This window comes from Aulonocara stuartgranti (genome assembly GCF_965226115.1).
Source record: "Aulonocara stuartgranti genome assembly, chromosome: 23".
NCBI lineage: Eukaryota > Metazoa > Chordata > Actinopteri > Cichliformes > Cichlidae > Aulonocara > Aulonocara stuartgranti.
In genome coordinates this window covers 52,131,444-52,154,599 of record NC_138958.1, presented here as the reverse complement: position 1 = coordinate 52,154,599, position 23,156 = coordinate 52,131,444, and the positions used below count along the sequence as shown (strand labels likewise).

The 23,156-nt window shown below is 44.4% G+C and overlaps 2 protein-coding genes across 3 annotated transcripts; one reads left to right on the top strand and one right to left on the bottom strand.

Moving 5' to 3' along the window:
• The first annotated feature begins 247 nt into the window (after window positions 1–247).
• On the top strand, window positions 248–3,628 carry arl6ip6 (ADP-ribosylation factor-like 6 interacting protein 6). Of its 2 annotated transcripts, none has more exons than XM_082523323.1 (5): window positions 248–266; window positions 631–778; window positions 1,306–1,359; window positions 1,873–2,005; window positions 3,099–3,628. In XM_082523323.1, the coding sequence occupies exons 2-5, from the start codon at window positions 637–639 to the stop codon at window positions 3,190–3,192; spliced, it is 423 nt and encodes a 140-aa protein (XP_082379449.1). In that variant the 5' UTR covers window positions 248–266; window positions 631–636; the 3' UTR covers window positions 3,193–3,628. The 2 variants fall into 2 exon arrangements, with proteins under 2 accessions (XP_082379449.1, XP_082379448.1); XM_082523322.1 differs by lacking the exon at window positions 248–266 and adding an exon at window positions 284–517.
• A 9,914-nt stretch (window positions 3,629–13,542) lies between these two features.
• slc19a2 (solute carrier family 19 member 2) lies at window positions 13,543–22,308 on the bottom strand. The gene is made up of 6 exons (XM_082525121.1): window positions 22,122–22,308; window positions 20,123–20,689; window positions 19,779–20,025; window positions 19,496–19,685; window positions 18,934–19,075; window positions 13,543–18,844 (listed from the first exon to the last, which is right to left on the bottom strand). Exons 1-6 carry the CDS (start codon window positions 22,242–22,244, stop codon window positions 18,641–18,643), a joined length of 1,473 nt encoding a protein of 490 aa, XP_082381247.1. The 5' UTR covers window positions 22,245–22,308; the 3' UTR covers window positions 13,543–18,640.
• Between the last annotated feature and the right edge of the window lie 848 nt (window positions 22,309–23,156).

Sequence of the window (23,156 nt, the reverse complement as noted above, 5' to 3'; positions counted from 1 at the left end):
GTTTAGAATAAAAATATTAAAATGTTGATTGTTGGAGCAATTCAGCAGATAAAACAGGCCAACACGTATCAACATACAATCAGTGCAGATCAATGACTGTCGGAGCTTTCTACAGTCACTGGTGCAGATTAATATCAGCCAATCAATCATACAAATTTCCATCCATTCTCTTCCGCTTATCCAGTTCAGGTTCGCCGGTGGGCTGGGGCCTATCCCAGCTGTCTTAGGAGAGGCTCACTCAAAATCTTTGTGAAGAGTGAAACACGGTAAACTGCTCTTTCTGCCTGATACTTTACCATAACTGAATTTAAAAGAAACATATATAAAAAATATTTAAAGGACTGTAAGTGGCCTAGCTAAGCTTGTTTCCACATATTTAACTGTGGCAGTTTAAACTACACCAACGGAACCCCCGCGGGGACAGTTTTGTGTGCGGAAGCGAAAAGTTCAAACATGTAATCAGCAGTTCCTGGTACAAGTTAAAAGCAGTCGGGTCGTCACTGTGAGCATGTCATCGGTCTGTATATTCACAAACTGTCCCTGTGTGTATAAGAACGCTTCGTTCTGCTGAGCGCGGCTGTGAAAAGGTTTGATTTGCAGACGTTTTCATTTGTTCGTTTGCGTGAGCAGCGTTACATGTTCGGACAGGAGCCCGCCAGGAGCGCGAGGCGGAACGGCCCCAAACCATGGCCCGTGGTCGCGCTGTCGGTGCTGGGCTCGGCCGGAGCAGTGGCCGCGGTCGGGTTTCTCTGCGCCCTCATCTACCCCATACTCAAAGGTAAGCGCGCGGCCCTGTACCGCACGCGCAAATCAGGATCAGATCAGTGGGATCAGAAAAGGAAAAAACACTTTTTACTGTAGGATGATCGGTCAGTCCAAAGGCATGTTTATAATACAGTCATCACCAGCAAATGCTTTAAGTATTAAATACATTTGTTCAATGATGTTTCATTATTGCACATAATAATGAATAAATGCACATCTGTGGATGATTTCTTTGCATGTGTGCACTGGATGGGTTGTTGCCGACAGCTGGTGAGAATCTCATGTCAGTAACACCTTATAACATGTTAAGAAATATATTTACTTAGAAAACTGCTGACATGTCAAATATTTATTATATCATTATAATATATATATATATATATATATATATATATATATATATATATATATATATATATATATATATATATATAACTTGTTTTTATTTCCGAGCTCTGTTAAAGTGCTCGTCTGGCACAGGACCAGATGGGATCTGGCTTTTTAACAAGTGTTGGTCAGCATAAGTTGTGATTGTTTCAGAGCTGCGGGCAGAGAGGGTGACAGGAGAGGATGGCACTGAGGAGAAGATGCTCGGTAAGTATAAGCTCTGTATTTACTGCTCCGTCCAGATACTTGTGTTCACCATCATGCTCGGTTTACACTGTCTTTGGTTCCATGTGCAGCACATATACTTAGAGAAAGCTCTAATACCATGTTTCAACATTTCTGAAAAGTACTGTACAAAGTAACTGGTGTAAATATCTGAGGGCTGCAGCTTTCATTACTTATTATTCTGCAAAATCTTAGCAGCTAATCTTTACTAAAGTAACAAAAGAGATGCACATAACAACAACTTTGCCATAGACATGTTTATTGAGACTGTGGGTCACCTGCTGTCCAAAAGTTCTGTGTTTCTGTATATATTGTTTTTATTGTAACACCAAAACAAAAACATGTTTTATCAGTACGGAGTGGAAGCAGTCAAACTCAGTGTGACAAGGACGATGCTGTTGCTCCAACAGTGGTTTCTCCCTTATTGTGTAAAACAAGGGAAGAGATCCAGGCTGTAGAAACTGTAAACCCTGATCCTGCACTGTGTGTAATCAGGCTTCTGGAGTCTCCTGGTCCTGTCAGTATTAGTAGGATGCATCTGCTGCGTCTTCTCGTGGATGCTCACCTACCTTGACTCGTTCCAGCCTGGTATGGATTTCCCGACACTGCGGACAGTGGCCCACGTCAGGTAACACGCTGGGATACGCTTTGTATGAGCAGAAGAATCAGGAATTCTCCCTTATAATGCTGATTTCTTACACGTTTTTTCTCTTCTGTTCTTCACATCAAACAAATTTGAATATTACACAAAGAAAACCTGAGTGAATACCAAGTGTAGTTTTCATTTATTAAGACAATCTATCCTAATCTACCTGGTCCCTGAACTCTTCTAAAGTAACTGGCCCTTGTTCCAGCATGAACAGCCTGTTTAAGGCCAAACAGTCTCAATCTGGTTTCAGTCTGGACTTTGACTGGGTCACTGCCAAACCTTCATTTAGTTATTGAGCCATTCAGAGGTGGACTTGCTGCTGTTTTTGGAGACTTCACACTCCAACAGATGCATTAGAGAGGAACCTGGGGTTCAGTATTTCGCCCGAGATATTTCACACGTAGATCTAAACAGTGAGGAATCAAACCACCAACCTCCTGAGTTACAGACATCCGCTGTTCCCGAAGCAGCGAGCCTTTGTGTTCTTTCGTCCCCTTAATGAATGAAATAATGATTTAAAACCTGCATTTGTATTTATTCGATTGGTTATTTAAGAAACATTTAAGTCTAACAAATGTGAAAAAAAGGGAAATACTTTTATACTCTATATTATACTTAACTCATTCACTGCCAGGGTTTTTGAGCATTTTTACTCATTTTTGAAGAGCCACAGAAAACTGTGTGTTATGATCATATAAACGCTGAACCTACCAAAATGAAGAACAGACTCTCTTCTTCCATCCAAAAAAAAAAGCTTGTTTCTACCATTTTCCATTCTTTAGTAATCAGCTGTAGAAGAGAGGTGGGTTCCACCAAAAATGCCTGTTTTGACCACAAAAAGGGAGAAAACGAGCTTTTTGTGAAAAATACATTTCAAGCAGTCTGATGTTCACTGACAAGCTGCCCGAGGTTGTATTCTAGCCCCTCCCATTGGAAACGTAATTGACGTCTATAGACGTCAATGGCAGTGAATGAGTTAAATGTACAGTACTGTAAGACAGTTTTACAGTACTGTACATTTAATTTCTTGATATTAAAATAACACTAATCAATAATATCTCTCTTCTTCTAGAGACGCTTCTGACCGTGGCTTCCACGTGGGATATGGAGTTGCTGTTCTTAATGGCATCATGGCCATGCTCACCATCATCTGGAGTCTCTGCTGACACACACACACACACACACACACACACACACACACACACACACACACACACACACACACACACACACACACTCATCCAAGCCCAGGGAAATAACCACAGTAGTTTTAATGTGCTGTTATTGCTGCTAAAGCGTGATCACACAGCTGTGCACTAACTGAAGACACCTTCTGTAACACTGGTGATGAAGCTGCAGCTTTCACACACAGCCTGTGTTTACCTGCAGGTGGATGGACACAGCAGCTTCCAGGCTGCAGCCTTGGATTAAAGCTCTGTATGTGGGGCTGTAAGCAGTTCAAACTCTGACACACTGCATGTCTTCAGATGAGACTGTGAACAGTTGATTAACCACCCAAACAGGAATGTTACATGCTCAGGTCTAACATGGCAGCTTTGGTCAAATTTGAAAAAACAAAAGAATTAAATTTCTTAGTGCTGATGAATTGTTTTCGTCTTTATTTCTCCGGGTCGGCTCGCTTCACCTGAAGGCTGAACAAAGCTTTGAAAGTTGTTAAAAAGACAGAACAATTCTTCAATGTCTTTAAAAAGCTTTAAAGAGTTTTAATTGCATTAACAATTTATAGCAACGTGCATTCTGCAGTTTTAATATGTAATAAGATTTGTGGTTTAAATGCCAAACTCTCATTTTATCAGATTAAACTCAGTGGCCTTTCCACTTGTAAATGCTTTGCTAGATTAAAGGTTTTGGGACATGTTAATAATGATCAGCTTGTGAAGAAAGTGTAAGTTTTCACGTTTTCCCTCCAGTGGGTCAGAGCCGCTTCATGACAGGGACCTATAGAACTTTATATGTGGTTTTTATGTTCTAGCTGAAGTGTGTTAATAAAGGGAGCTTATGAATGCTTTCATATTATTTACATTTTCATGGTATGGGACGATGATCTGATCATCTGACCACCACCTGATCCAAAGAGCCATTTAGATGGCCCCTGTGACAGATTTGTCACTCAGAGCTCCAGCACTGAGTCTAGGGAGGGTGCCTGATGACCTGGTGCAGCCTGAACAAACAACATGGGCCCAGCTTCCTGTGGGCTCTCCAAGCGTCAGATGGGATGTCGAGGGCAGAAGCAGTCCGATGCACTGGTGCTGAGGCCGGCCACTGGGGCGCAGAAACTCAGATGTTTGAAAGAGCCTGAGTGAGTGTGTGAGGTTGATGTAGTCACAACAGATGATTCATCCATCAGATTCCCAGAGGGAGAACACGCCTTCACTGCTCTGGAGTCTAGTGGCGGCGTGCTTTACACCGCTACATCTGATGCTTTGCATTGGGCTTGGTGATGTAAGGCTGGGATGAAGCACCAGTTTCATCTGAAGGCCACATGAAGTTTGGAGGTCTGTACTGAAAGTTGGCCACTAGGTACTTCAGCATCTGTGTTTTACGTTGCTTACCGCTTGGTGGCTGAGTTGCTGTCCTTCCCCATCGCTCCCACTTTGTTGTTCGCTTCCACTCACAGCTCTCTGTGGAGTCTTTAGTAACGAGGGAATGTCAAAACTCACCTTATTGCAGAAGGTGCATCCCATCGCCGTAAAACGCTGGAATTCACGGAGCTCCTGAGAGCAACGCACTCTTCCACAAATGTTTGCAGAAGCAGGCTGCACAGGTGCTTGACTTTGCACACCTGTGGCCATAGAAGTGACACCTGAACTCGCTGATTTGGACGGGTGAGTGAATACTTTTGGCGCTTTCACTTTCCAGTCACTAAAGTCATATTTAAAACCTTAAAGACATCTGGAGACATCTGGTGGCCAACAGTATGAAGAGCAGCTCTACAACGTGCACTGCTTCATTGTGAGGCTATCACGCCTCCACACGGTGCTTCTGATGCAGTGTGTTGTTGTTGTTTTGGAACACGCACCAGTTTTTATTGTCTTTGCAAAGATGAGAGAAAAAACTTTTTGCATCATTGTTTAATAAATGAATTGGCCTCCAGTGATCCAGATATAATTGATCCTTGTTCCCCATTATCGTGTAATCCCTGAAACACAGCAGGCAGAAGCAGAGCTGTAAAATGACAAGTCTCTCTACATCCACACTCTCCTTCTAATTCATCATTGCCTGGTCATTTGTCATCTTTTACCCGAGTTCCCTCAGGCAGGCTTTGAATTCCTGATATTGTCTTGGAATTTCTCAAAGAAATGTTAGATGAGGAATACGGTTTTTGAAAAAAAAAACAGGCCAAATAGGAAAAGAACTGTGATGAACTATTAATGGGAGTCTTATTAATTATCGTTTCAAGGAAATACTTTGAAATATTGCAGAACAAATGTCTCCTTCTGCGAGCCGTTTCCCTCTGGATCTGAAAAACGCCACCCGGCCTTATCCTCTCTGTCACTGCTACGTTGTTAGAGGTCAGTCATGAACCAGAATAAACTGTATGGGATTTATATTGATATTAAGAGTACCCATCAATCTGAATTGACGGCTGACCACAGAACATTCCTTATAAAATTGCGACACCTGCTGACTGGTTTGTGCCAAAGGAGACTCAGATATCAGGTTCCTGTTGGCTGTGCGTGGCCTTGCTGAACCAAATTCAATTCAGCACGTTTTTCTGTACAGTAAAGAAACAGAAGCTTTCTTTAACACTTGTGCAATAAGCAGGAACAGTGAAGTGGACACTATGTGAAAAACATCCCCAGTTCCACCCAGTCATGTTTTCAATCACAAGTCTAGTCCTCACCTCTGCCATATGCTTCCTGCCAGTAAAAAGACTTTTATTTTGAAAATTATTCATATAGAACAAAAATCAGTTTTTATGTGTTTAAAACCAGAATAACAGTGGGAACACTGCAGGGCCTAATCTTTTTAGGATGTCCATCTCCTTTCCAGCACAAACCTCAGTCTTAGTCTCCCAGATTATTAATCACAGAAACCAGAAAGCACAGGTGTCGTTCTCTCAGTGAGTCTGCTGCTTGTGTCACTGGAAATCCACTAAAAGTTCAGTAATGCTGGGATATCAGCTAGAAGGTCCTAAATGTGCTGCAAGACAGTGTGGAAATAATGCAGGAAAGGTGGCTGAAAACAGACGTTCTCAGCTGCTCTTTACAAGTCCAAACATCCGCTGCATTACAGACTCGTGCCACAGCTGGTGTTCTTGTGAAACGTTTTCATGCACCTTTCACGCTTTTCTTCCTATTCCCACTGCATCTCATCAAGATTCAATTTGATTTGCACAGCGCCAAATCACAACAGTCGCCTCAGGGTGCTTTATATTATAAAGTACAACAATACATACAAAAGAAGCTGCTTGAAGGCACAATCCTCACATTGTGTAATTATTTAACAAAAACTGTGTGCACCACGTTTGGTGACATTCAACTTTGTACAGAAAAGTGAGTCTGAATTTCTGTGAGTTGAAGCTGATAAGTTACTGTTGCCAAAGGTGGTTCTACACACTGTTGCATAGTGGGGGTGGGGAGGGGTTACACTTTGACACACTGCTTCTGCATTTTGGACGAGTTACTGTGAACTAAACAATAGCAGAGTCTGAGAGGTCATGCTGTTCACCTGAGGTTGTATTTACTTCATATTAGAACCTGGTAATAACCAGATGATTCGTCTTATGATGTCTAAACAGATAAAACCTTGGATGTGGCAGAGGATGATCCTGGTATGTGAAGACGAGAAGTCTGTACTTGAGTTTAAAACTTTAAAGGACGCTGATGCCACCAGCAGTGATGGCAGACCACTAGGTTTAGATTTGATGACCTCAGGCTAAGAGAAGGGCGCATACATTGTTGGGATTTAAATATATATATTAATGCTTATTTTGCTGATTACATTGTATTATGTATAAGAGAGGGCCAGGAAACTGCATGTTTTTGCAGAGCATGGTAACTGCAGGGAAAAGGGAAACTAAGCAGAGTGTTTGATCGAAACTTAAAGTGTGTGTGACGTCTATATGAATAACGCATCAGACCTGAGCTTGTGTTCGGGTCTCCATATTCCGAAATATTGTTAAATCCTCCCAATTCTTTCGATCTTTGGGCTGAAGGAAGGACACTACTCGGTGTATAAATGCTCCTTCAACAGTGCTTTATTCCATACAATTCAACACTTTTGAGCATAAACCATCCGGATGGGGAGACATGCATGCAGAGGGTCACAGCAAATCTCAAGATGGTGCAGGCTGACTCAACCCTGCACCATCTTGAGACTCAACCTCTGGTGGGGGCCAACAGAGGCTATCGTAAAAACCCAAACATCCACATTCTTTCTCTCTCTCAGTGAGCCTGAGTCATGACCTTGGCTTCCTGTGCAGTCTGTTCTGTTCTCTTCTAATCAGACAAGCAAGGTCCTGACTCTCTGAAAACAGTATTTCTTATGACTCAGCAGTATAATGCATCATAAAACAATATCATTCATTCACAATGAATCAGCAGTCTGATCTAATACAAATCAATTTAACAAATGTAATAGTTACCACCTTCTTCTAATTCAGGAGAATAATACAAACTAAAACTACATAATAATTCACAAGCTTTAATTAGGGGTCTAACATAGCATAAGATATAATTTAATTATAATATAATAATCCCACAATATGTAACATGAAAGATCATTTTTTAAGTTAGACCACGTTGAGCCGTGTCTTTCTTTGCCGTAGGGAATACAAAGAACTGAGATTTAATAACATATATATACACACGTATATATATATATATATATATATATATATATATATATATATATATATATATATATATATATATATATATATACACACGTATATATACATACATATATATATATATGTATGTATATATACGTGTGTATATATATATATATACATACGTATATATATATATATATATATATATATATATATATATATATATATATATATATATATATATATATATATATATATATATGTATATATATATATATATATATATGTATATATATATATATATACGTATGTATATATATATATATACACACGTATATATACATACATATATATATATATATATATACATACGTATATATACATATATATATATATATATATACATACGTATATATATATATATATATATATATATATATATATATATACATACGTATATATATATATATATATATATATATATATATATATATATATACATACGTATATATATATATATATATATATATATATATATATATATATATATATATATATATATATATACATACGTATATATATATATATATATATATATATATATATATATATATATATACGTATGTATATAAACACCCAGCACGCCCCTGCGGGCGGTTCATCCTTCAAGCTCGGGTCCTCTACCAGAGGCCTGGGAGCTTGAGGGTCCTGCGCAGTATCTTAGCTGTTCCCAGGACTGCGCTCTTCTGGACAGAGATCTCCGATGTTGTTCCCGGGATCTGCTGGAGCCACTCGCCTAGCTTGGGAGTCACCGCACCTAGTGCTCCGATTACCACGGGGACCACCGTTACCTTCACCCTCCACATCCTCTCGAGCTCTTCTCTGAGCCCTTGGTATTTCTCCAGCTTCTCGTGTTCCTTCTTCCTGATATTGCTGTCATTCGGAACCGCTACATCGATCACTACGGCCGTCTTCTTCTGTTTGTCTACCACCACTATGTCCGGTTGGTTAGCCACCACCATTTTGTCCGTCTGTATCTGGAAGTCCCACAGGATCTTAGCTCGGTCATTCTCCACCACCCTTGGGGGCATCTCCCATTTTGACCTCGGGACTTCCAGGTTATACTCGGCACAGATGTTCCTGTACACTATGCCGGCCACTTGGTTATGGCGTTCCATGTATGCCTTGCCTGCTAGCATCTTGCACCCTGCTGTTATGTGCTGGATTGTCTCTGGGGCATCTTTACACAGCCTGCACCTGGGGTCTTGCCTGGTGTGATAGACCCCAGCCTCTATGGATCTTGTACTCAGAGCTTGTTCTTGTGCTGCCATGATTAGTGCCTCTGTGCTGTCTTTCAGTCCAGCTTTGTCCAGCCACTGGTAGGATTTCTGGATATCAGCCACCTCCTCTATCTGCCGGTGGTACATACCGTGCAGGGGCCTGTCCTTCCATGATGGTTCCTCGTCTCCCTCCTCTTTCTTGGGTTTCTGCTGCCTGAGGTATTCACTGAGCACTCGGTCAGTTGGGGCCATCTTCCCAATGTATTCTTGGATGTTCGTTGTCTCATCCTGGACTGTGGTGCTGACACTCACCAGTCCCCGGCCCCCTTCCTTCCGCTTAGCGTACAGCCTCAGGGTGCTGGACTTGGGGTGAAACCCTCCATGCATGGTAAGGAGCTTTCTTGTCTTTATGTCAGTGGCTTCTATCTCCTCCTTTGGCCAGCCTATTACCCCAGCAGGGTACCTGATCACGGGCAGGGCGTACGTGTTGATGGCCCGGATCTTGTTCTTACCATTCAGCTGACTCCTCAGGACTTGCCTGACCCTCTGCAGGTACTTGGTGGTTGCAGCTTTTCTAGCGGCCTCTTCATGGTTCCCATTCGCCTGCGGGATCCCCAGGTACTTGTAACTGTCCTCTATGTCTGCAATGTTGCCTTCTGGTAGTTCAATCCCCTCAGTTCTGACTACCTTCCCTCTCTTTGTTACCATCCGACTACACTTCTCCAGTCCGAACGACATTCCAATGTCATTGCTGTATAGTCTGGTAGTGTGGATCAGTGAATCGATGTCTCGTTCACTCTTGGCATACAGCTTGATGTCATCCATGTACAGGAGGTGGCTGACAACTGCTCCGTTCCGTAGTCGGTATCCGTAGCCAGTCTTGTTAATGATCTCACTGAGGGGGTTCAGGCCTATGCAGAACAGCAGTGGGGACAGAGCATCTCCTTGGTAGATCTTGCACTTGATGGTGACTTGTGCTATGGGCTTGGAGTTGGCCTCTAGTGTTGTACGCCACATCCCCATTGAGTTCCTGATGAAGGCTCTCAGGGTCCTGTTGATCTTGTACAATTCTAGGCATTCCAGTATCCAGCTGTGGGGCATTGAGTCATAGGCCTTCTTGTAATCAATCCAGGCAGTGCACACGTTGGTCAGTCTGGTCTTGCAGTCTCGGCTGATTGTTCTGTCTACCAGTAGCTGGTGTTTTGCGCCTCTGGTATTCTTGCCAATTCCTTTCTGTGTCCCGCTCATGTATTGACCCATGTGCCTGTTCATCTTAGCCGATATGATGCCTGACAGGAGCTTCCATGTAGTACTGAGGCAGGTTATTGGTCGGTAGTTGGAGGGGACCGGTCCCTTCTTGGGGTCCTTGGGGATCAGGACCGTCCGGCCTTCAGTTAGCCATTCCGGGTGTCTCTCGTTAACTAGCAGCTGGTTCATTTGTGCTGCCAGACGCTCGTGGAGTGCAGTTAGCTTCTTCAGCCAGTAGGCGTGAACCATGTCGGGCCCTGGTGCTGTCCAACTCTTCATACTGGAGACCCTTTCTTGGATATCTGCCACTGTGATGGTTACTGGACCCTGTTCAGGGAGGTCGCTGTGGTCTGCCCTCAGATCCTCTAGCCACTGAGCATTGCCGTTATGGGTTGCGTCCTTCTCCCATATGCTCTTCCAGTATTGCTCCGTCTCCAGCCTTGGTGGTGCTGTTCTCTTATTGTTCCCTTGCCACTGAGAGTACACCTTTGCTGGTTCTGTGGAGAACAGCTGGTTTATTCTCCTGCCTTCTATCTCTCTGGTGTACCTCCTCAAGCGGCTGGCCAAGGCTGTGAGTCTTTGCTTGGCAGTTTCCAAGGCCTCAGGTATGGACAGCTTGCTGTATTTCTTAGGCACCTTATTTGTCGCACCTTTCTGCAACTCCGTTAGTTGGCTAACCTCCCTCCGTGCTACTTTGATCTTGCCCTCTAGCCTCCTTCTCCATGGAGGGTACTGCCCCTTGTGGCTGTTCAACTTGTAGCCAAGCATCTCACTGATCACTGCTGCCGTATTGTAGATCAGCTTGTTAGTGTCGGTAATCGTGGTTGTAGGTATTGCCCGTAGTGCTGCATTAACATCATCTAGCAGACCTGCAGACCTTCTGAGGGTACTTCACGTAATCTTGGTAACCGGCTACGGGGGATCCAGGTTTCAAGCTTGGCCATGATCCTATTTTTCAGGTCAGTTCCTCTCGCACTCAACGATCCTTCTCCTATCACACTTGGGGCGTATATATACGTATGTATATATATATATATATATATATATATATATATATATATATATATATATATATATATATATATGTGTGTGTGTGTGTGTGTGTGTGTGTATATACATGTATATCCTCAATGTTAAAATGTTACCTAGATCTGATTGGTAGCCAGTGTAGCGACTTTAACCCTTGTGTGGTGTTCATATTTTTGTTACTCAGCCAGTGTTCATGGGTCTGGTGGACCCGCTAGAGTTTTGGCTTTCCAAATTAACACTATCAAACAACATTATGTTAAATTACTCAACAGATGTTTACTTCATCCCAGTTACAAACCATATGAACAGCAAACATGGTTAATTTTTTCCCTTTACCTTTGTTAGATCACATGTATGAATTAATGTGCTTCTCGTTTTTTGTTTTTTTTTATAAAATGTTATAAAAAAATGAATCAGTTATAATCAAGTGGAGTGAGTGGAAAGACACAACACATTTACACGTGAAGCAATATGTTTCACAACTAAATGGGATCAGCTGCTCATCAATGGTGATATTAGGCCCAGGTTTGTAAAACAGGGGGAGGTGGTGCACACACTTATCCCACACTGTCCTGATGGCAGCTAGCTTGTCTCTCTGCCGTCGAGCTGGTCTGTCGTCTCGGCTATCAAAACGGATAATCCTGGAAATTGTGTGGAAGTTTTCCAGAGACATTTATACACGGAAAGGTTCTTGCCGGTTTCTGCATCCCACAGGGATTCTGTGGATTCCCCTTTGGACCTGAAAACTCCTGCAAGGATAAGAACCCCAAAGTAGGCCTTTGGGGTTCTTAGATGGATTTGGTCCATCTCCTTCCACCTCTCTCCAAAAACACACCTTCCTTCTAGATTACTGCAATCCAGAATAATTTTCTGGATGGAATCTGGGATGAAAAGCTCAAATGAAGACTTGATGTCCTGCACATGAGTAACTTCAGCCGTGTTGGCCCTGGCTTATCACAGTAACAGCTCTGCAGGGTGGCTCATTTCTTGGGCAAGAAGACCATTCAATTTCACCAGTTATTGACATCCATATTTCTTCACTTGCTGTCTGGTGGGCTTGTTCTGGTCCTGGAGCTGGCTGCAGATGGGGTACTTGTCTTCGTTTTGTTACTAAATGGTGCTCAACCTCATCCTCTTCTTCAAAGTCACTGTCAGACTCTGAATTTTCAGAAATGTGAAATGTTCTGAAACCTCTTTGTCAACATCATCCGAAGCTCCTCTCTCTTCCAAAATCAATTGGATGGCAAAGTCTTATTTATAGTATTATGCCCCTAATTTGCAGGTGGGACAGGGTATGAGAAAATAAAATTTGGATCCCTCAAGAAAGAGGGTAAAATGTGTGAGATGTCAGAGCAGACGTGTTGATAGTTGAATTTTCAACAATGTTGCAACTTTGTGCGGAGCAGGAGGGGAAGAAAACACTATCAGCAGCACCAGAGAGGAGGAAGACAGAGTGTGGGAACACAGGACCTACACTTTCAACACTTTTATTAGACCTGGGTCCAGTGGACCTGAACACCTTGTATGTAATGTAAATGCGTGGGGGGAGGTACAGTATGCGGTCATTGAAAATTAGTTTGGATTTATGTTCTTCACAGAAAATAAGCCAAAGCCAATGAATTTCAGGTTGAAAAATTATTGTTTAATTGTTCTTTTGAAAAAAACTGAAAACGGGTCTCACAGACCCGAACACCATACAAGGGTTAAAACAGGAGTTATAGGAGCTCCTCTGTTTGAGCGAGTCATATAACCTGTCTGTCCTGTTGAGCTGGAGCACCGTCTTTCCACCTGCCTAGACATAGTTCACTCGTTAAACAGGAACTTGGCAACTTAACTATCCTGTTGTTGTTGTTAAGTTAGGTGATTGGGCCAGCTTCCAGTGATGCAAAGACGAGCCTGTGTGAAGCCTGAACAAGATCCCAAAAACAACAAAAAGCCATCCATCCCAAACTTCAGGGACCCAATCCCAGCGGCCCCAGGCTGAGGCGTGTTCCAATGTTGTATATGTACAAGGTAGACGTATTAAAAAATACATCTTTAGACATGTATGACACACAGAGAGGGTTTCACAGCATAACCAACCATGGACTTCTGCTGTTGTGTATGTGACTAGTATGGCTGTAGGCCCTTATTCTGAACAAAAAGACTGGAAAAGAAAGAAATAACAGTACAGTTAAAGTTTATTTTAGTCTGAACATGAATCAGAGAAACACCAATAAAATGTTGTTATTATTGCATAGACCAGATAAGAATCCCCCGTGTCTTTGTGGGGGAGAAGCAGTCGAGTCGGACACCTTCAGTTTAGGCAGGCGAACGCACACATCACATGTAGACAAACATTCATGAATCGTTGAGTGCACACTGATCACTTCATGTCAGATGTTGGAGGATCTCCAGCTTGTGTAACACTGACCGTCTCCATGGGAAACGGTCACAGGAAAAAGGCACAGTTCATCCAGACCAATGTTTCAAGTCACTGATTGGCTCCTCCGGTTTGCAGCCGTCTGTAAGGTAGACGTGTTCTCTACTCGTCTGCATGACAGAGTAACTGCAATGTTTCAAATTATTTCATACTTTAAAAATAAATACATAAATCCTTTATAATGTCCATCCACATTTATACCCCCCACCCCCACCAAAGCAGTGGAATGAATATTAATTTAATGTGAGAGCTTGAGTTACAGCACACAGCTGCCTGTGGAGGCGGCAGTGTGCTCGTTTGCTTGCTGCATCCGCTCACAGCTACTGCAGACAGCCTTGGAAGAACAGGGTGCCACCCGGGCATTTATGTCTTATGTATCGATTTGCTCACGATTCATTTTGGTTGGTGCAACACAATTTGGTGGCCACATTTAGACAAAGCTTTCTGCTGTTGGAGGAAAGCAGCAGGAATGTGTTTCAAAGCCTGGGCTGGTGGGACTCTGTAGTCTGTGTGATGATTTCATTCAGTGGGTAAAAAGGCAGCCATCAGGTCAGCCAGCTCCTCTGTACTCAAACATCTTTGTCAATTATCTGTATGAAGGCGCGCGCACGCACGCACGCACGCACGCACACGCACGCACGCACACGCACCTGGTATAATCAGTCACACTGATACTGACACAAAATAAATGCTCATCTCAAAAAACCGTCTAAGTGCTGATGGATGATAGTGAAATATGCAAATATGAAATAAGTTTTCAACACATGTTTAGTTTAAATGTGAAGCAGACTGACAATGAAACATCTGATCTGCTGGATTCAGATGTTTAGCTCCAGTCTCTGCTGAACGACTCTCTGCTCAATCACACATACAAGCTCCACTCAGGGTGAACTAATCACTCAGCTGCTCGGACTGAACACTTAGTTTCTCCATCTCTCAGTCTGCTCGTCAGCGCACGCACGCACACACACACACACACACACACACACACACACACACACACACACACACACACACACACACTTACTTTGCTATCCTCGTGGGGACATCCCATTGACATAATGCTTTTCCTAGCTGTATAGCCTAACCCTTTACACTGGTATCATAGACGCTTTAAATTACAAGACTACTTTGCAGACGATGACTTTCGTAGCGAGCCCTACGGTTTGGGAGCTGGAGTGGGGAGCCATGATATACCCCTAATTAAAGATTGTGAAATTATGTAGTTTTAGTTCGTATTATTCTCCTGAATTAGAAGAAGGTGGTAACTATTACAGTTATTAGACTGATTTGTATTACATTAGACTGCTGCTTCAGTGTGAATGAATGATATCGTTTATACTGCTGAGTCATAAGAAATCCTGGTTTCAGAGTCAGGACCTGCTGTTCTGATAGCAGAGGAGACAGAGCACATTCCACGGGAGCTTCACCCCCACCGTTGTTGAAGGCAGACAAAATAGGGAGCAGCCAAGGCCATAAGTCAGGCTCGCTAGGAGTTAGAGAGAATGTGAATGTTTGGGTTTTTACGACTAGGTGGGGGCCAACAGAGGCTAGAAGAGTTTGAGTCACCCTCCACCAGTTTGAGATTTGCTGTGACCCTCTGCATGCATGTCTCCCCATCCGGATGGTTTATGCTCAAAAGTGTTGAATTGTATGGAATAAAGCACTGTTGAAGGAGCATTTATACACGAGTAGTGTCCTTCCTTCAGCCCAAAGATCGAAAGAATTGGGAGGATTTAACAACAGGGAGACTGTCCATTCATTACACAAGAAATACATCGCTGCGAAACAGCACGATTATCTGCTAAAGGACACGAACTATTTTCTGCAAATGATTCGCTCCATAGCAGATAACACGTATATACAATAGATATCGATAGCTTGTTCACTAACGTAAACACACGGATGCGTTTGAGAGGCGTGACGAACATCTTTCGGCGTTACCCAAACGCTGTGCGTCCTGAAATCCTCCAACTTCTGGAGATCTGCCTTACTGATAACAACTCTCACGTTGACGATACGTATCATTTACAGACTGAACAGCCCTGGACCAAAGACATGCACCATCTGATGCTAACACCGATATGAGTGAGTGGGAGGCGCTGACCAAATGCCCGCTACAACCGCCCTTTTATTTTCGGTTTTTAGATGACATCATAGGCGCATGGCGAGGACATGTTTAAACAAGTTGTAGACAACACACGCCATCAGTCTATAAAGCTCAAACAGGAACACGGCGAGTCGGAAATAAACTTCCTAGACACTACGGTCTTTTTTGAAAATGAAAAGGATTGTAAGAGGTTGTGGACTAGGGCACATTTTAAACCCACGGATACACATGCGCTCCTACACAAATTAAGCCATCATCCGCCACACACATTTCAGGGAATAGTAAAATCTCAGATATTGAGGTTCTATAGAATATATAGCAGGGAGGCAGCTGCCATATTGTTCAGAAAACAAAGAAAAAACTATTCAGTGTAACAAGTGTGGGTTGATGTATGTGGGGCAGACTGGGGCCCACTTGAGAGCGCCTCTGCAACAGAACCTGTATGCCGTCCGGATGGACCGCGTATTTTACTGGGCCCTCATTCTAAGGAGCACAGAGGGGGCATCGGTAATCATGGGATTGGAGGCGAATCCTGGTTGGTTGGTCGGGCGGTCAGTTGAAAAGGATGGAGAGGGGGTGGATAGATTGAATGCTCCGTTAGGCCTTAATGTGAGATGCGGACTGGACATCCTTTCCTCCTTGGTTTAGAGGACATCATATATGGGTCGAGTGTGGTTCTTTGTAGTTGTCTCTTGTTTGGTTGCCTAAGGTATTGTAAAGTCTGAAAATAAACACTAAGAGAGCCCTAAACAGACATGTTGAATGTCATCCCAAATAAATAAATAAAAGGTTAAAGGTTAGCATAAGTGAAAGAAAGTAAACAGGCTTTCGCCACGGAAACTGCAAGGCAGCATGGGATTGGCAAATACGGTTATGAATACTAATCATATGTTGCAATTTCTGGTAATTTACTAGTTGCACAGTCTTAAAATTGTACACTGATATGAAAAAGTCAAATTGACACTATAGAAATGATCCCCTGGAGGCTGAATCCCCTCCAGAGTGGTGTTGGGAGACCTGACTTTCCAGGAGAAAATAGAAAAATAAAGGTAGAATATAAGCGGGTGAGAGTCGACTGTTTGTTGTAGCATACTTTGATTAGAGACCACAGCAGGTCTTATATGAAGAAAAATGGGGGTGATGGAAAATATCAGCAATATATAAGAATGGCATTCATAAGAAACAACGACGAAGAAGAGGAGCATGTTAACAGGAGGAAGAAGAACCGGTGGGAATCAGGATGCTGCAGCCGATCCCAGGACGGTGCGCCTAAGTTTTAAGGAAGAACTGAGTCGTAACTCCTAAACTGAGTGTGAAACATGCCCTCAAACGTGTGGGGACCCCACAAGTATAGTAAACCTCCAATTTATCTCACTCACACACACACACACACACACACACACACACACACACACACACACACACACACACACACACACACACAATTCTCAAATTTGATTTGTTAGAAATTTGTGCCAACCAATCAAGCTCAGACACACAAACACATTTAATACTTGCTCTGCAGCACAGAGGGAGGAGAGCTAATAACGTACCATTGCTACTGATTGTTCAGCAGTTTATATCAAGTCTAAGGAGCAGCCTGTGTGCGTATTGTACATTTATAGGAACAAACATCAGCTGTGTGTCTGCTTGTCAGAGCTCTTCAGTAATAAGTCATTGTGCGAGGCGAGTGCAGGCAGTCTGACATCTACCTTCTACTTACAGTCTACTCTGGCGCATAAAAAAGCGAGTGGACATTACTGAGCTCAGCCTGTGGATCCACACGCCTGCGTGTGAGGCTCTAATCGCTGTGGTGTGTCCTGGAGTCTAAGGAGCTTGGAAAGAAAAGCGTCTGGACCTCTTTGAGTTGCTTGAAGACGTTTCACCTCTCATCAGAGAAGCTTCTTCAGCGAGGGAGGATAAGAAGGACAGACGCAACAACATTGTCACCCCCTATGTAGCCGGTGTATCAGAGAAACTCAGGAGAGTTTTCTCCAAGCACGACATCCCGGTGTACTTCAGACCCAGCAACATGCTCAGACAGAAACTGGTTCATCACAAAGACAAAACACCAAAACACAGACTTAACAATGTGGTGTATGCTGTACAGTGCAGCGAGGAATGCTCAGACCTCTACATTGGAGAGACCAAACAGCCACTTCACAAGCACATGGCACAACACAGAAGAGCCACCTCCACAGGACAAGACTCAGCAGTCCATCTGCATCTAAAGGTCAAAGGTCACTCTTTCAAGGATGCCAATGTTCACATTTTGGACAGAGAGGACAGATGGTTTGAAAGAGGAGTGAAAGAAGCTTCTATGTCCACTGTGAGCGACCATCTTTGAACAGAGGCGGGGTTTAACACACCAACTCTCTGCCATCTATAATCCAGTTTTGAGATCCTTCCCAGACGCCTTAACGCCCACTCACATCCTGGGCCATCTGACCTCAGGAATTCGCATGATAAGGTGGGGCCAGGTTTCACAGTGAGCTCACCCGAAACTCTGGCTGATTGGGACCCACGCCCAGTTTCCCACCTTGGCTCAGGCGATTAGAGGATCATCAGGGGTCCTTTTGTCCCTCTGTGGGGGGTCACTCCCACTAGGTTTATATCTGGGACTCTCCACCATTTGACCTCAGAACTGAAGAAGCTTCTTGGATGAGAGGTGAAACGTCTTCAAGCAACTTAAAGAAGTCCAGACGCTTTTCTTTGCAAGCTCCTTAGACTACGATGACCTGGATGACTGAGAACCTTCACCGACACATGTCTTGGAGTCTGTGCCACCGATCGGTGGAGAGTCCGTCTCCGATTGCGCTCGGCTGCCGGGCAGAGGCTTCTGCTCAGAGTGCTGCCTGGAGACCAGTTTATAAAGCCCAGCAAAGAGGAAGATCGCAGAAATGACAGCAAAGTAGGCACCGTAGATGAAGAACTAAGGAAGGAAACAAAGAAGTTATCACATCTACATCGTGGAAGCTAAATAAGCACAACACAAGTTCTACATTTGTTATACTTCCTCACCTGAGTGAAGACTTTAAGGCCCAGGACAGAGGAGTCCACCACCACCAGCGTGAGCAGAGACTGCAGCAGCAGAGCCACAAAGGTGTTCACTCCAAACACCAGCGCATACCGCTGCATGTTCAGGCTGGCCACAACCTGATACCTGAGGGAGACAGATGAGTTTGAACAGACAAGCAGTCGCAGCGTGTGAGCAGTAACAGGAAGTCAGATGGAGAACAGTCTCCTCGTGTTTGCACACATGCACTTCTACAGTCAGCAGTGCTCCCACGCATTCAGCTCAATGTGCTCCTTATTCCAAACAACAATCTTCCCATGTCCTGTTAATCCCTCACATGGATTCAATTTCTGCTTTTAAATTTCCAGTAAGCTGTGCCAGAACTGCTTCATGGAATAACACTAATGTTTGCACTTCTGCCTGAAACGAGCCATGGAAGTGCTGCCGTCTCGGCCTGGTTTGACTTCTGGATCATCGCCGCGCGTGCACTGGACGTCGATACAGGATATCATGATACAGGATATCATGATACAGGATATCATATGTGGCTGGTGATTGGGTACTCACGTGGCCACAGTGATGAGCAGCATGTACGTGGTTCTAAAGAGAATGTAGAAGCTGTATGACAGCCAGATGTGCTCCGTGTTCATGACAAACACACACACAGCCATGAGCAGGGAGAGCACACACAGAGCCAACTCCCCCCACAGAGCCCAGGTCACAGGCAGGCAGCCCACCAGCAGCGCCGCCAGAGCCCCTGTGGACGAGAGGAACACAGAGCTGCTGTCAAAGGTCAGTCACGCTGGGAGAGTGTGCTCACGTCACAGCTTTACACAGTCTGCTGACTCACCGAGGAGCGTGGACAGGGTCTCTACATAGCCGTTGTAGATGATGTTTTCCTTGGATGGAAGAATGTGCTCCCACAGCGGCTGAGAATAGTTGATGATCTGGAAGTAGCCACAGGTGGCCAGAGCCCACCACAGCGACCAGGCCAGCAGGGTGCGACACCTGTAGCACTGCACAAAGTCATCAAACAGCATCCGCAGGACCGCCACGAGCCCCCTGCTGCCACTTCCTGCCTCAGAGGACCTGGATGCCTGCACAGACAAATGCAGACGTGTGACCTCTTCACACAATCGTACAAACTCAGAATCTCTCATCACAGCCGTGGCCAGATACGGCAGCTTCACTCACCCTGGAGATATCCGGCCTGTTCAGCGGCACCCTGCTGTCCGAATCCTCCGCCTTCTCCATCCTGGTGGCGGTTCTGCTGCTGCTGCGGGGCCTAGCCTCCTCTGCTCCTGCACGCCTGTGGAAGAACAAGCTCCTCTTGGGCATGGGGAGAAAGCAGGGCACCAGAAAAGCCACAGAGGCTGACGCCAGTGTAATGATGACGAGGTAGACCTTGTCAACTTCGGCCACGGATACCAGCAACTGACCGGTCAAAGACCCAGCCGCTGATCCGAACAAAGTCACGCTGCGGCAGTAAGCAGTCACTCTCTGGTAGTGCTCCGGCTCCACCACGCTGTAGATGTAGGAATAGTAGGCCACCTCTGAAGCTGTGGACAGACCGTAGAAAAACTCCAGCAGCTGCATGGCCAGCATGCCCTGTGCCCTCCACAGCATGACATAGGTGACCACTAAGCTGCTGGCCTGGAGCACCAACACCGGCTTATAACAGAGGAAGTCAGTGGCCAGGAAGATGGGGAACAGCAGGAACAGATAGGAATACGTCCATACTGGAAAGATTTCATTGACAACCTGCAGACAGAAACAGTCACCGCATGGATTAGAGCTCCTTTCACTTTCCTTTGCATCAATAAATGACAAGGATGCTGTGCATTTGAAACCTGTCAGTGATCTTGCTGATCTCCTGTGCAGCTATCCTGCTCAGCACCGTACGGACGTGTGGCTCCGTTTTGTGAACATTAAACCTAACGTTAACGTTTTAGTTGAGGAATTACAGAGAGGTAAACTTACCTTGCAAAAACAAAAAAGTCTGCTCATTAATCGGCGTTACTTAAATAGCTAAGCCAGGCTCGGGGTACGACACGGTCGTCCCAGCCTTTGGACAGCGCAACAGTGGGCACATCCAAGCAGATTCAAGGTTTGCTTTCTGAAGGCCTGCTGAGAGCCTCAGCATTGTACAAGTAATCATTTAAGGATTAGCCAGAAATTCTGGTCATTTTTCAGGGAGATTACTCCGTCTACAGCGAGGGTCTCTGGGATTACTGCTCCAACACTGAGATCGCCATTTTCAGTCTTTCCTGCCTGACGCTGTACACTGCGGCACCATGCAACATCCCTGCGACAGCACATTTTGTAATAACTGTCATACTGCAAATGCAACAGTTCTTACGAAAAACAAAATGGGAAACATAAACCACACGTATGTCTGAAGGTTCTCAGTCATCCAGGTCATCGTAGTCAAAGGAGCTTGCAAAGTCCAGACGCTTTTCTTTGCAAGCTCCTTTGACAATAAACCACACGTACATGCAATAAAACCAAGTATTTTCACTTTGATATGACACCAGGACATGGTAAACTTTCAGAATCAGTCTCAAAAAACCTTCAAAACAATGCTAAAAGTAAGTCGTTTCTTATTATTTAAAGGTCCAGTTGCTGCCAACAACCAGCCCGGGCTCTCTCCTGCTGGGCTGACCCCAGCTCCACCATCTAGGAGGAGCCAGTGGTCTTTGTTCTGCTCTCCAGGACATTTGATGTGATCCTGATATTTGATGAGGGAGTCAGAGTGTCTAACAGCGGGATGAAGCAGCTACGTGACTCCATCCTTCAGACAGAGACACACAGGCAGGCTGAGCAGCTGATTAAAAGCACGTTACATCACATGTCTTGAGCCCCACGCCAGCAGCCCCCGCCCGCAGACTGGGGTGAGCTGGTCCGGGACGCCCTTTGTATCTCTGCTGCTTTCATAAACTTTAGTTTCTGCTTTGCTGATCTTTGCTGTTTATCAGCCAAATGACACTAAATGACGGAATCCTGATTAAGCGGGTTGCTGAGTGAGGAGGTTTTGGGGGTCCTCTGCGCGTGCCCGGCACCGCCTGTCCACAGCTTAGCTCCAACTTACTTCACGTGAACATTAACAGTGTAAACGCACGCTGATGCTACAGAGCGTGACGACACAACTAAGACGCGCCTCACAGTCGCTGTTGCTAACAGCGAGCTAGCTCACCTGAGTCTCCGTCAGGTTCTTGTCTGGTCCCATCAGGTAGGCGGTGATGAAGGGCTCGCATGGCCGCAGGCTGGTGAAGAAGCCGTAGACACAGAGCAGCACAGTGGGGACAAACACCGACATGTCTGAAGCAGCATGACCTACGCCGGTCCTTCTTCTACTTCTTTCTTCTTCTTCTTCTATCTTTTTATGGCGGTGCCAAACAACTTCAGGTACATTACCGCCACCTTCTGGACTGGAGTGTGAATCGCAACGCCGCGTTTATATGGACAGCTACTGCCCCCTGCCGGCCTGAAACAGGCTTTTCACACAGTTGTGTGACGAACGCTAAAGATGCAGGTGAAACTCAGAAAATCAGAATATCGCGCAAACTTTCATTTATTTCAGTAATCCAACTTAAAAGGCCAAACTTATATATGATATGAGACTCGTTACATGCAAAGTGAGATATTTCAAGCCTTTATTTGTTATCATTTTGATGATTGTGGCTTAAAGATTATGAAAAGCCCAAATTCAAGAGCTCAGAAAATTAGAATATGGTGAAAAGGTTCAATATTGTAGGCTTAAAGGGTCATTCTTTAATCAGCCAATTAATCCATAACACCTGCAAAGAGTTGCTGAGCCTTTAAATGGTCTCTCAGTCTGGTTCAGTAGGAATCACAATCCTGACTGCTGACATGACAGTTCCGCAGAAAACCATCATTGGTGTCCCCAAAGCGCTGTACAAAGAACACTAATAGAAAGCTTGTGGAAGAAAAACTTCCACTGAAAAGAGAAAGATGAGCGACATGAGACGGAACAAAACAACACCTCAGCAGTGCCCCAGGCTGACAGCATCCATGCCACGCTGCACTGAGGCAGTACCGAGTACACATGCAGGATTAGACTTTCCAGAAGTCTGACATTTCTCTATTTAAAATCCTTGTTTTATTGATCTCATGTAATATTCTGACTGTGACTTCACCACAGTGAGGCGCAGACGGGCCAGTGATGGAAAATCTTAGATGCTAATCTTTCTCCCTCAGCCAGGAGGCT

Coding starts and splice junctions, on each gene's coding strand:
- arl6ip6 (XM_082523322.1), top strand. Junction 1,360..1,872: donor CACTGAGGAGAAGATGCTCG/GTAAGTATAAGC, acceptor GTGTGTAATCAG/GCTTCTGGAGTCTCCTGGTC. Junction 2,006..3,098: donor CGGACAGTGGCCCACGTCAG/GTAACACGCTGG, acceptor CTCTTCTTCTAG/AGACGCTTCTGACCGTGGCT.
- slc19a2 (XM_082525121.1), bottom strand. CDS start 22,244: ATGTCGGTGTTTGTCCCCACTGTGCTGCTCTGTGTCTACGGCTTCTTC. Junction 19,686..19,778: donor GACCCTGTCCACGCTCCTCG/GTGAGTCAGCAG, acceptor TCTCGTCCACAG/GGGCTCTGGCGGCGCTGCTG. Junction 19,076..19,495: donor CTGCTCATCACTGTGGCCAC/GTGAGTACCCAA, acceptor TGTCTCCCTCAG/GTATCAGGTTGTGGCCAGCC.